The sequence below is a fragment of the Myxine glutinosa genome, chromosome 11 (genome assembly GCF_964187855.1).
Source record: "Myxine glutinosa chromosome 11, kmMyxGlut1.1, whole genome shotgun sequence".
NCBI lineage: Eukaryota > Metazoa > Chordata > Myxini > Myxiniformes > Myxinidae > Myxine > Myxine glutinosa.
This window is the reverse complement of record NC_136271.1, coordinates 43243522-43260437: the sequence shown is the minus strand read 5'-3', so window position 1 is coordinate 43260437 and position 16916 is coordinate 43243522. Positions and strand designations below refer to the sequence as shown.

The 16916-nt window shown below is 45.0% G+C and overlaps 1 protein-coding gene across 1 annotated transcript in view; it reads right to left on the bottom strand.

Annotated features, from left to right (window-relative positions):
• The window catches only part of LOC137436604 (mesotocin receptor), a 41578-nt gene extending 33575 nt beyond the window's left edge, over positions 1–8003 (bottom strand). The window contains exon 1 of the mRNA XM_068130545.2: positions 6872–8003. Coding sequence (XP_067986646.1) covers positions 6872–7745 — 874 coding nt within the window. The 5' untranslated portion in view covers positions 7746–8003. The remainder of the gene's footprint in view (positions 1–6871) is intronic.
• Positions 8004–16916: the final 8913 nt, after the last annotated feature.

The following is a 16916-nucleotide window of genomic DNA, read 5'->3' as shown; positions in this document are numbered from 1 at the left end:
TCGGAAGCAGCGCTGGAACGCCTCTTTTGGGATGGCGCGCAGCTGGTCCGTCGCATTCCGCATGATGTCTTCTCTGGACTGAAATCTGGTCCCTTTCAGGGGCATTTTCAGCTTGGAGAAAAGCCAGAAGTCACACGGAGCCATGTCGGGAGAGTAGGGAGCCTGACGAAGCACAGGTGTGTTGTGTTTGGCCAAGAAACTCTGTATCAAATGTGAAGAATGGGCGGGTGCGTTATCGTGATGGAGCTGCCAATTGCCCGCTGCCCACAGGTCCGGCCGTTTGCGTCGCACAGCGTCACGAAGGCGACGCAGAACCTCTTGGTAATACTCCTTGGTGATGGTTGTGCCGTGTGGTGCGTACTCGTGATGAACCACGCTACTGGAGTCGAAGAAGACAGTCAGCATGACTTTGACATTGCTGCGGACCTGCCTTGCTTTTTTTGGCCTCGGGGATGTTGGATGCTTCCATTGTGATGACTGCAACTTGGTTTCTGGGTCGTACCCATAAACCCAGGACTCATCGCCAGTGATCACTGTGTTGAGGAAGCTGGGATCGCTGTTCACAGTCTCCAGCATGTCCTGTGCGATCTCCAAATGGAGTTGCTTCTGCTCAATCGTTAGCAGCTTTGGTACGAACTTCGCTGAGATTCTCCTGAAGCCCAAATCCTCCTTCATAATGGAATGAACGGATCCAATGCTGACGCCCACCTCGTCTGCAAGTTCTCTGATCGTGATTCGACGATCCTGCATCACCAGGGTCCTCAATTGGTCAATGACGATCTCATTTTGGGATGTTGAGGGCCTACCCGAACGTGCTTCACTCTCCACTGATGTGCGGCCATCTTTGAAGCGGTTGTACCACTCCTTTATCTGTGTGGTGCTCATTGCTTCATCCCCGAAGGCCTGTTGAATCTTGCGGATCGTTTCCACTTGGGAATCGCCAAGCTTTACACAAAATTTGATGCAGTAGCGTTGTTCAAGTTTTTCCGTCATTTTGTCAAAAACGAAAATCCGACGGCGCTCACTTACACTTCCTCACTCATCGGCGGTCTGCCGTCGAATGACAGCTTCTGCAGGTGGGAAAAAATTCACGCGTGCGCATTAGGATCGCCTACATACGTGCACCAATCAATGCCTCCCTAGCTTCATTTGTTTACGCACGACAAATTAAGGTCGCATACTTTTTGAACACACCTCGTATAATTTTTGGCCCTATCACTAATTTGTGGAGAATCAATTTAAAAAAAAATTTCTTCTCATATCCAGATCCATATCTGGATCTTCACCACATTTGAATGAGTTTGTCCTTGTCACACACCCAACCTGTACACCACGTTTTGTCCGAATCTGTCAATAACTTTTTGAGATATCCTGTTCACAGACAAACAAACAGAGAAACAGGATTGAGAACATGACCTCCATCCACCTTCAGTGGCGGACGAAATAAAGCCTGTCTCACAACTGTCTTGTAACTTCTTCCTTTCAGTCTGAGTGGTACTTTTATGTCATACAACACTCTACTGCACTTCCTCCAATTATTTCATCCAGGACTAATCCATTGCTGAAACCCCATTCCCATATTTCCATCTTCTGCCACCACTGACTCCAGATACTTGAAGCTATTCACTTCCTCCATATCTTCATCCATATCTTTACACCTTCACCCCAATCCTCTTCCCAACGCTCAAACTGACAATCCATACATCGAGTCTTTGGTCTACTGATCTTCATACCCCTATCTATCAGCACTTTTCTCCATTTCCCAAGATACTCAGTCATATCCTCATCATCGCCACCACATAGCTCATTGTCATCTGCAAACACCATTCTCAAAGCACTTCCTGTCTCACCTTCTCAGTTTCCAGCTAACACACAGACGTTGGCCCAACGTTGGAAATTTGGCATCATTTTTACACTATTGTGCCAATGTCGGACTGACATTGGAAATTTGCTTGCGACCGTTCCGACAGATCTATTGCCAACATTGGCCCTACGTCTATCTGAATTAGAACATAAATGACAAACCGTAAGAGGAAGGAGCTCAGTGCCAATCCTTGGTGCATTCCAACTTTAACTTCAAAACTCTCACTCTCTCCCACACTGCTTCCTACTCTTGTCTGGCACTACTTATACATATCCTGTAATAGTTGTGCATACTTCTCAGGGATTCCAAATGATTGCACATCTCCAAATTTAGACCCAAGGCACCCGCACCCACTCATAAGGGAAACTTTCTTCTGTGATGCTGAGTGATGCATACTGGTTGATTTATTTCTCAAAGGTGAAACCATCAATTTTCTATGGAAACCATCGAAAAGCTCCTGACAGAAAAGCGGTCTTTCAACATGACAACGCCAGACCTCACATTGCGCAGACCTCTGACAAATGCTACACCTCTGACATTGGAGGAAATCTCCAAGAATGGCTGGAAATGCTCCCCAAGCCGCACCCCCCAATGCATTTCGGATTTGGCCCATCTGTTTGGCCTACCATCTGTTTGGGCCATCTTCACCATTGGGAGGTAGAGCCAAAACGATACATAGCAGGATATCTCAAAAAGTTGTGGACGGATTTGGACGAAACTTGGTGGAGAGGTTGGGTGTCCGACTAGGACGATTTGATTCGATGTTGGTAAAGATCTGAATATGGATTCGGATACAATAATTATTTAATTTTTGAAGTGATCCTTCACCATTGATTGATAGGGCTAAAGCCGAAAAATAGCACGATATCTCAAAAAGTTATGGACGGATTCGGATGAACCTTGGTGGACAGATTGGGAGTGTGACAAGGACGAATCGATTCGATTTTGGTGAAGATCTGAATATGAATTCGGATACAAGAATTATTTAATTCTTAAGTGATTCTTCACCATTGAGAGATCGGGCGAATAGCGATATATAACATGGTTAAAAAAAGTTGTTGACCAGTTATGGAAAAACTTGGTGGACAGCCTGGTTAGGGGACAAGAACAAGCCGATTCGATTTTAGTTCAGGTCCAAATCCAGATCAGGCCTATCAGTGGGATACAAAACATAAATTGTTCAGCCTGGTGGAGGTATGCGCTCTACCGATTGCCCTTCTAGTTTTAATTGTACCTTTGTTTTGCTGTACAATAAATATTTTCATGACTTTCGGTCCTCAAGCAATTGTTATATACAAGGTGTCCACAAAAAACGGTACCGACCTTACCTCTAATACCTTCCTCCGTGTGAATCACGTCCTCTTATTTTTTGCAGTTGTGTAAAGCGGAGTTCATGTATAGTCAGCAGACTTGGACTTAATCAAGATAACCTAATTTTTCCCAACATTCAAATTAAAGAAAATTTTAATTGCAATCAAGGAAAAATAGTTTTGAGTCGAAATCTACCTGAGAACGAAATCCTTCACGAAGACTCACACCGAGTTCAGGGACGAGTTCCACCTTGTGCTGCTCCAAACAAGATACGGATATATATATATATGGCTAAAATAAATTAGAGAAAAGGCACTGTTAACAACTTGAACAGTAAACAAAACATTATAGGCAACACATTCAGGTGGTCCGAATTCTAAGGATGTGCTGTCTCCTGGGAACATTGACGTCATTCATGATTCAATGGGCACAAGCCCTAATCAGCCTTTCACGCATCAGAGTCAGGAGCTTGGACTTAAACGTGAATCGATCTTCAAGGTAAGCAGAAACTGACTAAGCTTGATATGCAGAAATGAGTGACAATGTGCCAGTGGTTCACAGACAAGATTGACTTCATGGACAATGTCTGGTTCTCTGATGAGGCACATTCATTTATTAGTTGGCATGTAAATACCAAGAACAGTGTATACCCTCTGATCAGGTGCTTGAAAGGCCTCTCTACTCAGAGAAAAGCACTTGCTGCATTGCAATCAGTAAACAGTCGTCCACAACTTTTTAAAATATCATTATATACCGCCCGATCCCTCAATGGTGAAGAATCACTTAAAAAATTAAATAATTCTCGTATCTGAATCCATATTCAGATCTTCACCAAAATCGAATCGATTCGTCCTTGTCACACACACGTGTCCACCAAGTTTCGTCCAAATCCGTCCATAACCTTTTGAAATATCGTGCTATATATCGGTTTAGCCCAATCTCCCAATGGTGAAGAATCATGGAAAAAATTAAATAATTCTCGTATCCGAATTTATATTCAGATCTTCACCAAAATCGAATCGAATCGTCCTTGTCACACGTCCAACCGGTCCACCAAGTTTCGTCCAAATCCGTCCATAACTTTTTGAAATATCGTGCAATATATATCGGTTTAGCCATATCTCCTAATGGTGAAGAATTGCTTTTAAAATTCTCTGATCCGGATACGGATTTGAATCTTCACCAAAATTGAATCAACTCTTCCTTGTCACATACGCAACCTCTCCACTAGGTTTCGTCCAAACCCGTCCATAACGTTTTGAGATATCCTGCTATGTATCGTTTTTGGCCCTATCTCCCAATGGTGAATAATCACTTAAAAAATTATAGAAGCCGGATCCGGATCCGGCTCTTCAGCAAAATCTATTCATTTTGTCCTTGTCACATACAGTACCTCTCCGCCAAATATCGTCCAATCCGCCCACAACGTTTTGAGATATCTTGTTCACAGACAAACAAGACAAAGGAGCAATCAGAGATTGCAAACCCTCACCCGGATGTATTTTCAATGGTTTTTAAGGCTTTTGTGTTAAAACAAATATGGCGGCCGAACCACCTAACCAATGACGTCATCGTTATTTTTTTTCTCCACGAATTTATTCCTTGATTACGTTCAATACATTTCATATTGATCGGATGATGTTTTGTACGTGTCAAATTATGACGTCATAATGGAGGCAACTATTGCATCATCATTAACATATTTTATTCCACATGGAGAGTTCTTTACAATGAGCCATGTCTCAATTTTTTTTCTATTCAGCGCTTTCGGAGATATCGAGGTGCAAATGTTTTCGGTTTTTCCAAGATGGCGGCCGAACCACGTGACCTTTAACGTCAAAATTATCATTAAAAAATTATGCAGGTGGAGTTGCACCTATGGTGAAAAATTCCTGTCAATCGGACCAACGGTTGCAGGGAAAAATCATATTTATTCTGTGCGGACAAACAGACAAACAAACAGACAGACAAACAGACAGACAGACAAACAGACTCACATGCAATACCCTCTCCTGAGGCGAGGGTAACAAAGAGACAAACAGACAGACAGACAGACAAACAGACTCACATGCAATACCCTCTCCTGAGGCGAGGGTAACAAAGAGACAAACAGACAGACAGACAGACAAACAGACTCACATGCAATACCCTCTCCTGAGGCGAGGGTAACAAAGAGGCAAACAGACAGACAGACAGACAGACAGACAGAGTGAAAATATAACCTCCATCCATCTTCGGTGGTGGAGTTAATAACTGACAAAATCCATTCAATTACTGCAGCCGAATGTGTCAAAGTAATAAATAATTTTTCCCATCAACTCCAAGTGTCCATATAGCGTAGAGGTGGAAATCCGGAGCATGCGCCCTCACCTAAATCAAATCAATGACATTAAAGATATCCATCTGAAACTTTCCAACGTGATCATGCATCAGGTGAGGCATGTGTGTACCAAACAAGGTGTCATTTTAAATAGAAATAAACAAGGTTTATTAAATTGTATGGGTACCGTTTCTAGTGGTCACCCTGTACTATTATCCAATACATAATAACGCATTAAAAAACTTGCAAGTGATGGTTGAAGTAATCAAGGCTGTCCTAGACATCATTAAAGAGGCTAGCTTGTATTTCTTCTACATTTAATCCCCCCGATTCAATATAATTCTCCAAATACATTCAGACATAGGAGCGGAATTTATGCCTGTTGATTAAAATTATTAAAATTAAAATCATTAAAAATCATTAAAAATTAAAATCAATAAAGTCATTAAAATGCCTGTTGTATAAGAGCGGAATTGATGAAAAAGCACAAAGGATCACAACAACCATGGCTGGGTCCTGCCACACCAACATCCATAGGGCGACTACCATTAGTCTCTAAACAGTTCTGCGTGACCAAATGATTGCAGTGTCACTTATATTTTTGCACAGGGGCGTTGAGAGTGGTGGGGGGGTGGTGGTGGGGGGGGGGGCGGGGTTCAGGAGGGGGTCGCTGCCTCGGGGCCTGGGGTCCGTTGAGGGGCCCGAGCTTCTGCTGTAATTTTTTTCAAACAGTACAGTGAAACCCCTCATCGGCTCATCCTCATTTCCTCATCGTTACATTTAAACCCAGAAGCTGATTTTGCTTTCCTTGCCGGAAACAAAACAACATTTACCGTTGTTAATGGTACAGTTTCAAACTTTACAGAAAATCGTTATTAAGCAGAAATGTGCGTTACAAAGAAATGGGTTTGTAACCTCTTTGTCCAAAAAAAATATTAACCATCTTCTCACGTATTTTTTGCCAATCTTATTGGCATCTCTCCTCCTCCTGCTAGTATATTTTGCCAATCTTATGGAGAAATAGTGTTCAACAATCGGGGGTGCGAAATGACTCGATCGGTCCAAACGCCCCGCTATCTCCTTTATTTTTGATCATACGGCTAAATAAAAGAGACCATTTGTTTTTAAAAAGTTTTTTGTTTTTGCATTGAAGAAAGTTCCTTAAAAAGTTATAAAAGAGAGAAAGGGTGGAGGTGGGGGCCCCGAGGTGGCCTTCGACGCGCCTGTTAAACTATACAACTCCAACAGATTCATTTCTGCCCCACAACAAATCAATCAAGAGCAACAGAACTCACGGGTAATGACGTCAAGGAAAAAATGGTCTAGGAAATTAATAACACAAAAGAAGGAAAAGCTTTTACCAGGCCTGAACCTACCCATTGTTTTTGGTGGGTGGGGATCCCAGATGCTCCAAAGTTGCATCACCATGAATGGCATCCAGCACATGATGTAAACTATAACGATGACGATGGTCATCTTTACGGTCTTTATCATGGCTCTGGAGATGCTGTTCACATTACTGACCCGTGAAAGCATGAGTTGGTTGCTGTTACCTGTCTCATCATGGTGTGTTTTGACATACATGTTACTCCAGAGAACATGACATATCGTGGCCTGGCACACAACCAATATAACTGTAGGCAACACGAAGACAGTGATGCATATCCACATGACGTACGCTTTACGACCCCAGGTGCCGACAAAGTTAGCGTAGCAAGTGTGCACACCAGGGGAAACCTCAGTGCGGGAGAACACAAACATTTGCGGGACACTCAGGAGAAGTGAAAGTAGCCATGTTGCACCAACCACAATGTTCCAGCGGGCCCTCCTTCCTTGAAAGGTTACCAAAGGAAAGCACACGGCTTGGTATCGGTCAACGGTCATCCCGACAGTCATGTAAGTGGACGAAAACATTCCGACGACCTGCACATAGGTGACCAGGCGACAAACGAAGTCAGAAGCAATGAAAAGGTCAGTGATGTCCCATATGAATTGGGGAAAAACCTGGAAGATGGCAACCAGGAGGTCAGCGATGCAGAGGTGCATCATGAAGATGTGCATTCGAGAAGGATGCTTCCGTTTGCAGCATAGCACAAACAGCATGATCGAGTTACCAAAGAAAGCGCAGATAAATATTGCCGCGAGGATGATCACTTCGGCCAGGGCGAGATTGAGGTCGCGCGGTGGGAAGTCCGTGCTGTTGGGCCTGGGTGGCATCGTGCTGTTACTGGTCGAGTTCAACACCAACATCTTGCTTGTTGGCTACAGATGCTAACACTGAGTGTGAAGATTCCAGGCGATTTATAAATGCAACATTCACTGCGGTCCATCTCAGTCTCCGTAGTGTTGTAAAAGAACTTGACTCCCTTCCACGCTCCCACGACAAAGACAAAGTGCATCGATCTTCACTATCAAGTCGACTTCTACATTCATCAATATACTCTTTTGGAAAAGGATTTCCTGAGCTCATGCACTTGGCTCCTTTGCAAAGTAAACCCCCGTCTCCACTTGGGCACTGCCTAAGAATCAGTCCACAGTTGACTCGTTTTCATCACTCTTTTATAGCAGTGCGGTCCATGGCACGTTTACGCACGAAGCTCTTCCCCCAGCATCATCGACCAAACCTCCACTCCTCCCAAATCAACCCTCCCTTCCAATGTTAAGGAAACCTTCACGGACCGTTCCTTGCTCATTCATCAGCCTGGTACCTTTACACATCCTCCACATCCCCATCAACTCCTATTATATTGCACAAACTGGCATCACGGATGAACTTAAATTGAAAATCTCAGCTCCATGTTCCTATCCGTTGGGCAGTGTATGGTTATCAGGTCATACACCTGCAAACTTCCAGTGGGTTGAAACCTTCATGATGGCAACTGTGCATGAAACGTTCATGTAGTTAGCTATTCGGTGCACCTTTTTCATTCTCATTCCGATGTAACATATTGTACGCTCTTACAGAGCGTCGGAACTGCCGAGGCAGTTTATTGGCAAGGGTTATACTGGGTGGTTTGCCATAGCCTTCCCAGCAGGAGATATAGCAGGGATTTGTAATAATTATTTAAACGTGCCAGTGGGAGCTCGCCTTCCCTTCGCAAAGGACACCCTGGCATCTTTAACGTCCACCAACTATTGCTGGCAGACAGGAGGCCGAGTTTAACATCCATCTGAGGAATGGCACACACATTAATGAATCATATCCTGCCTGTGCAACATCAGGATGACAGTTTGTAGCTGGGTGCAGATATAAACCCAGGCTAGACAACTTTGAGGCTAGTGTGTGTGTACCTCTAGGCCATCCTGCCAAGCATGAATGTATTTGCCACACTCAATTCACAATATTAATAATCATTATCATAAGTCATCTGCTCAACAGCAGACTGAAATACCATCTCTGAACAACTATCGGGGACACCTCTTTGTGATGGGCGAACCCCTTTACGCAAGTCGGGGGCCACATCTTCCCCATTCTTCCCTGCTGCTTGGATTCGTCGGCGCAACATGGTCACAGTCATTGGTCAGTCCCCATGGAGCGGCCATTTCCCTCTTTTTTCGCTCTCTCTCATTCTCTCTCTCTCTCTGTCTCTCTCTGTCTCTCTCTCTGTCTCTATCTCTCTCTCTCTCTCTCTCTCTCTCTCTCTCTCTCTCTCTCTCTCTCTCTAACTCTGTCGTGGCCCCGACTTTGTGGGGGCAGGGGTGCACCATCCTATATGTGGGAGATCTCTGGGTCACTCCTGGGAGATCGGTCAGGTGTCTTCGTTCCGCGGGCTTGTTCAAGAGAACTATCCGGGGCTATACAACAACAACAACAACAACAACAACAACAACAACAACAGCATACAAGGATCCATCAGACCTATCATGTAAGAAAAGTAAAATGTTTAGCAAAAAATAGTATGGTATTTGCAACATTAGTTATTGAGTTTAACTCTCACATACACAGAGGCAATATAAAGAGCGCCAATTTAATCAAACTCGGTGGTGTAATGGTTAGACTTTAGAGTGTCTGTTCTGAGTCTGGGAGGTTGGTGGTCCAAACCCAGGCTGAGTCATACCAAAGATTTAAAAAATGGTACATGCTCCTGTGTTGAAGTTCCTGGTAAGGATCTCTTTTTTTAAGGAGAATTTCTGACAAATTACTTGAAGAACGTCTCATGATTTACATCACATAGCCAGACAAACCCATCCAATACTTCCAAAAGTATGAAGAGAAATAAGGCTCTTTGTTTCATGTTTACGTTTTCTGTTTGATGCGTCGTCTGTGTAAGGGCTCCATCAGTGTTCTGAAAAGAGGGATAGGGAGTACCTGTTATTTCTTTCAAATGGGACGATAGAGATTACAATTCTTGTTACCCTTGCCAGAAGAGTGCGTACCATATTGCATTTGGGTCTGCTTGATTGTCTGTCTGTCCGTTTGTTTGTCCGCACAGAACACAAGTATGGTTTTCTCTACAACCGTTGGTCTGATTGACACAAAATATTCACCAGGGGAGGGCCTCCTCCTGCAGAATTTTTACGGCGTAGCCCATAAGGCAAAGCCATCTAGAACAGTGTTTGTCTGTCCGTATGTATGTCTGTCCCCTCAAACGTACACCAATCGGGGCTGACGATCTGGTCACATGACAGGGGTGATGTGATGTCATTACAGCGCAACAACGGCTGATTCCACACACGGCCATTTTGATTCCGATGCCGTTCAGGTCGGACATATCGTTGAACCTGTCATGTAACACAATCTGCATGCTCTACCTTTACGTTTGTCATTGAGTGTGAAACACAAACACGTGAAACACATGAAGTAAAACACGTGAAAATCTTTAACTCTGTCTCGCGGGATCTCGCGAGATCTTGGAGACGGCGGCAGGGATTTTCGAAGCTCCACACGGTCTCCACGTTTTTCGAAGTTAAGTCTGTTCACAATTGTATTTTGTCGAAACTGTATTTATCTTTCGGTGTGTGAAGTTATTGTGTGCAACTTTGGTTGTTTCTCGGTGTTTATCTTTCATAAATTGATCGTCTGTTTGCCGTGTCGCGAGCAAGGCCTTGTACAGTGTGCACTGTACAACCTTGAGGCTTTGTTTTTCTCTCAGTGGTCCGTCGTTTGTGATCCAATAACTTTCGTTCTCTGTATTCCCAGTCTTTTCACCCATAGCCTACTTCCTTGTGTAAATCTCAACTCAAAAAAAAAAAAAAAAAACATTTCCTTCTCTGTTCTCATTCGTTTATTCATTCTTATTCGTTCGTTCGTTCTTCGACCACGTGTTTCTCCCCCATTTCCCCAGATAGTTTTCACTCATTAACCTTCAATGTTTACACTTTCCCCCCAAGTTATGTATTCCGTCATATTTTATAACACCTTTTTCTTCTTCTTCTTTAAAAGGCTGCTTTCGACTTGCTCACCAAATCAATTCATCCCAAAAAAAATATCCATCTCCTATAGTGCCTTTTTTCTACATTCCCTAAACTCTCCTGCACTCCATCCTCCATCCAGCGTCCTTAAACGTATTTTTAACTCGAAGGTCACAAGAAACTCATTTTGCAATAAATGTTCGTTTCCCATAAATCGTACACTTTCAAAAATCCAATCTCACCCCTCCCCTCCAAATCTTCCCCATAACCCCTCCCCTCCAAATCTTCCCCATCACCCCTCCCCTCCAAATCTTCCCCATCACCCATCCCTTTCAAATCTCCCCCCTTGCCCCCTCCCTCCTAAACTACCCCCTCACCCCTCCCTGCCAAGACGCCCCCTCGCCCCTCCCCTCCTAGACTCCTGCCTCACCCCTCCCCTCCAAATGTCCCCCATATCCCATCCCTTTCAAATCCCTCCCCTTGTCCCTTCCCTCCCAAACTCCCCCCTCACCCCTCCCCTTCAAATCTCCCCACCCTCATTGCTTCTCAATTTCCCCCCTCTCACTCCCCCTCCTCAAAGCGTCCTCCCCGCTTCTTCCCCCTTCAAACTCTCACCTCCATCTCCCCCAACCTTCTGCCTCGCTCTTCCCCCTCCTCAAATAACACCTCATTGTGGCTCACCCAATCACCATCAAACCTTTTGTCCGCCCCATCCTTCCCTTTCTCCGAGCTATTCTGAAATCTCCGACACACCTTCAACAGCTCTCCCTACCTCTTCCACCTCTTCCACATCTTACCCTACCCCTCCTCCCCCCTGTTCTGTATCTGATGCTCCCCCTTCCTCTTCATTAACGGTATGGACCTCAAACATCCGGGGCCTTCGTTCAAACTTAACTGATCTCTCCATACAGGTTGCTTCTGTCAAACCAGACGTGATCTGCTTAACAGAAACTTTCCTCCTTTATGATGTCTCTGATTCCATAGTATCTCTCCCGGGCTACTCCCTCCTCCGGTATGATAGACCTGAGCCTCGTCCTGGAGGCGGGGTTGCTATCTTTATCAAAAACTCTCTTCCTCACTCGCCCTGCACTGCACTCTCTCCACCTCACCCCCAGGAATACCTCTGGCTACGGCTTCCCCTTCGCTCCCACCTCTTGTTCATATGTGTGTTGTACCGTCCACCAAACAGTGATGACTCCATCTACATCTCGCTGTCTGATGATATGGACCAACTTCTATCTACTCATCCCAACTCTCTCTTCCTCATATGTGGTGATTTCAACTGTCATCATGCCAGTTGGCTGGGTGTGGGTACCTCTCTCACCAGCCATGGCTCCTCAGCAAAGGACTTCTGCGACTCACTGGGACTGACACAATCTGTCAATTTCCCGACCCGGATCTCAGTCAACGGAACATCTTCTCTTCTGGACTTGGTTATGACTAACTTCCCTGAAAATGTCTGCTGCTCTTCTTCTGCTCCGATCGGATCATCTGATCATGTCCTTGTTAAAGTGGACATCTCGCTGACCATCCTCAGGGAGCCTGCTCAGCGTCGACGAGTCTGGCATTTCACTCAGGCCAACTGGCACGGTCTTCAAGCAGCCATCAATCATCTGGACTGGTCTCCCATCTCTACCACCTCTGACATCAACTCATCCTGGGAATTCTTCCAAAGTAAATTGCTCTCTCTCATGCACAGATTTATCCCATCTCGTCTTCAGCTGTCATACCCTTCCTCCCGTCCATGGTACACGGAATCTTGTGGTGAGGCTGTTGCCCAGAAACAACTTGCCTTCGTCTCCTGGAAAGCAAATCCAACGGAAGGAAATCTCATTTCCTTTCACAAAGCCCGAAACAAGTGTGTGTCCACCCTCAGGAGAGCCAGGAAACAATATCTCTCCGTTCTCAAGACCGAACTCTCTTATCTGTCTCCCTCTTCCAAATCCTGGTGGCGTCTGGTCAAATCCGTTTCTGGTGTTTGTTCCCCCTCCATCCCCTCCCTTACCTCAAACGGCTACACAGCTGACTCCGCACGTGAAAAAGCTGAATGCCTCAACTCTGTGTTTGCCTCTAAATCTTGTGTCCCAAACCCATCCCTCTCTGTACCCACCATACCCAGTCGTACCCTGCTGCTCCTGGACTCCGTGTCCTTTCCTCCTGACAAGGTGGAAAAGTTTCTGTCAACCCTCGACTCTGATTCTGCAACTGGACCCGACGGCATCAGCCCACGGGTCCTAAAATCCTGCTCTGCTGCTCTATCTCACCCTCTCTCTGTTCTCTTCACCCTCTCTTTTGCTCAAGGTCAACTGCCATCTGCTTGGAAATCAGCCAACATCACCGCTTTGCACAAAAAAGGTGCAAAAACAGATCCTAGCAACTACAGACCAATCAGCCTTCTCCCAATTATCAGCAAAGTCATGGAATCCATCATTGCTTCTGATATGAAATCTTTCCTCTTCTCCAATGGCTTGATCTCTGATCATCAATTTGGTTTCAGACCAGGTCACTCTACTCTGGACATGCTGCTTCTGCTGTCTCAACAATGGATGGAGGTCCTCAATGCCAAACAGGAAATTAGAGCTGTCTCCCTCGACATATCACGTGCCTTCGACACGGTCTGGCACCCTGCTCTGCTCACCAAACTCTCCTCCTTTGGTATCCATGGAAATCTCCACGCATGGCTGGCGGACTTCCTCTCTAGTCGTCGTCAACGTGTGGCCCTGAATGGGTTTCTCTCATCTCCTCTTCCTGTTCAGGCTGGAGTTCCCCAAGGCAGTGTTCTGGGCCCCGTGCTTTTTCTGGTCTTCATCAATGATCTCTCTGACTCTCTCGAAAATCCTCTCTATCTCTTTGCTGATGACTCCACTCTCTGCCGCTCCATTCCTCTTCCCTCAGATCGGCAGTCTGCTGCCTCCTCACTCTCTGAAGACCTGGACAAAATCACAGACTGGTCAAACAAGTGGAACATGTCTTTCAATCCTGACAAATCTCACACTCTTACTATGTCTCTCCGAAAAGATCGACTGGACAACCCTCCCATCTACTTTCTCAACAATCCTCTCCAAGAAGTTCTGTCGCTCAAGATTTTGGGTCTCACTATCTGCCATGATCTTTCTTGGGAAAACCACATTTCCAAGCTGGCCTCCAAAGCCAGTCGCCGACTGGGCATCCTCCGTCGTGCGAAGTCCTTCCTCGGCACACCTGAGCTCCTCACCACATACAAGGCTTTCATCCGCAGCTCAATGGAATACTGTTCTCCCCTATGGGCCGGTGCTCCTGCCTCACACCTAGCTCGGCTTCACGCTGTTGAAACCAAAGCTTTCAGAATTATTGGAATCTCCCGCGATGAAGCTATCTCTGAGGGCCTTTCACTCACTCACCGCAGGCAGGTAGGTGGTCTTTCTGTCTTCTACCGACTCCTCTCCGGCCTTGCACCCCCAGCTCTCTCTGTGCTCTGTCCCCCAAATATTCCTACAGGTCGCACAAGATCTGCCAGCAACCCTCTGATGGTTAAACTGCCGAAATCTCGGCTCTCCGCTCACCTTCACTCTTTCATTCCTCTTTTCTCCCGCCTCTGGAACAAACTCCCTCACTCCCTTCAATCCCACTCCTCCCTCCAGGTCTTTAAAACAGCTGTTCACCACCATCTCTTATCTTCCCCCATCCAAAACCTTGATCTTTTCTACCCCCGCTAATTCACCCCAGGTCCACCTTGTTTGAAATTCCAACTTCTTTCCTGGAAGTCCTGGCAGTGTCCATATGTTTTATACCTCTCCCACTGCCCCCTTCCCACGCCCCCCCCCCCCAAAGCCCTCGCCCTCTCTCAGATCTCTCGATGTCTCCATGTCTCTCGGTCCCTGCTCTCAAATGTTGTGTTTGTGTCCTTCCCCCTCTCTCCCCATCTTGTCTACCGCTCCCTATGTTATATGTTTTATGTGTCGGTTTGTCTTTCTGTGTGATTAATGTTCGCTCTTTCACGAGCCTCGATCTTGTATACAAAAAAAAAAAAAAAAAAAAAAAAAAAAAAAAAAAATAAGGATCTTTTATAACACTTGATTGTTTTCGTGGCTGTGGTTGTTGTTGTTGTTTGTGGGTTTTTATGTGTAGTTTTATATATATTTATATTGCTTCGCAAAATATCACTACGTACTGTATATATAATTTTGTATGCTCGTTCCGTGTCCTTGTAAAGGGTTTCTACTGACGTAGAATTAGAAATGTTTCCGTTCAAACTGCTGTGTGAATAAACCATACATTAGTGCTTCTTCCTCTTCTTTAAACATCGCAAAGAGGCTTTCAGAACTGGCAAATTCGTGATTAAATAAACAATTTTTTTACGGTGTAGATGTTTGGTTCCTGTGTTTACAGCGTTTGTCTCTCCGTATGTATGTATGTATGTATGTATGTATGTATGTATGTATGTATGTATGTATGTATGTATGTATATATGTATGTGTGTATGTATGTGTGTATGTATATATGTATGTGTATGTATGTGTGTATGTATGTATGTCCCTCACATATTTATCCTACATATTGGGTCAGTTTTATAGCCGACAATTACGCTTCTGAAAGGTAGAATGTAATGAATGTCATTTGGCTTTGGCAGTTATGTTTCTTTGAACACCCTTTAGGAAACGTTCATATGTTACGTCATATACCTGGTTGGGGCAAATGATCACAATTGATGATTGGGGGGGAACTGAAATTATGACAACAAGGTGATGATATAGTATGGGGGGAGAGGGGGAGGAGGGGGGTTGGTGCATGCCCCCAGGTCATATATAATTATTAAAACTTTGATTAAGGGCTCTTCAAACATTGAAGCATTTCTTATGACTGTCTCCAACCACCTGGCTGGTGTTGGCTTAACGGTTAGGGTGGAGGGCTTGGGATGGGTCCTGAGTTGTGAATCCCGGTCAGCTGTTGAATTAACACCAGGTGGGGTTGACTCAGCCTGTCATCCTTCTGAGGTCGGCAAAATGAGTACCAACTCACTGGGTCCTCTCGTTCCGTTTTACTGTTCTGGTAAAACACCTCGTTCCGTAGCACACACAGTGGTGTGTGTCGGGATGGTGCTGAGGTCACTTTGATAGTATTGACTAACTGACCAACATATAGAATAAACCAGTCTCAATGCAATCTCTTCACTTCCATGGTGACAAACAGCTTAGAGACTTAGAGTACTTCAAAATTTTTTGATACTTACATTATTGGCTAACTGGTATCTCCACCCAGGTCATACTTTCCTCTTCAACTAAAGTATCAAACAAGCCCAGCTACGCCGCTGTTAGACTTTCGGTCTTGTTTCATGATAAATTAATACATGTGGAAACTTACATGCCAAGAGCAGGAATCAAACAGGTCCTCTGGTGAACCGCACCAGTGCTCTGCCATCTGAGCTATCTGGGTGACCCTGACTGAGCACGCAATTTTCCCACACATAGAATTGCCACTCTCTTTCCGCCAATGCTTCCGGGGCACACGCTGCCAACCATAGGAGCACCAACGGCCTGAACACGATAGGGTCTTCCTCCAATGGGGGGGACAAATCCATTTTTAATGATCATTATGATGTCACACGTCACGTGGACTGGCGCCATCTTGGAAAACCCGAAAAACTTTGCACCTCTATATCTCCAAAACCGCTCCATGGAAAAAATTGAAACATGGTTCATTGTCAAGTACTCCCCATGGTGAACAACATATATTCATGACTAGCCGAAACCCGTGGAACATCCATGGAAGGGAGGATGTGGTGTATGGATAGAGTGTACCATTATGGATGGCATAGGGGATTTCCTTGTCCGAGTAAGAGTTAGGAAGAAAGATGAGAATCAAGAGTGCGTATATGAACAACGTATTTATTGCAATCTACTTAAATGACAACGCTACGATATACTTTTGAAAAATGAATGGATTCGTAATAGGAATCGGCATAGCACCACTCTGGCCACACTGGCGCAGTGGTATGTGTCAACGGAAAGGAACAGCAGTAGAACCATGGACTTTAAAAAAATGAACGGATTAGTAAATCGACTGGAATTAGCCCCATACAGGCGCATTGGT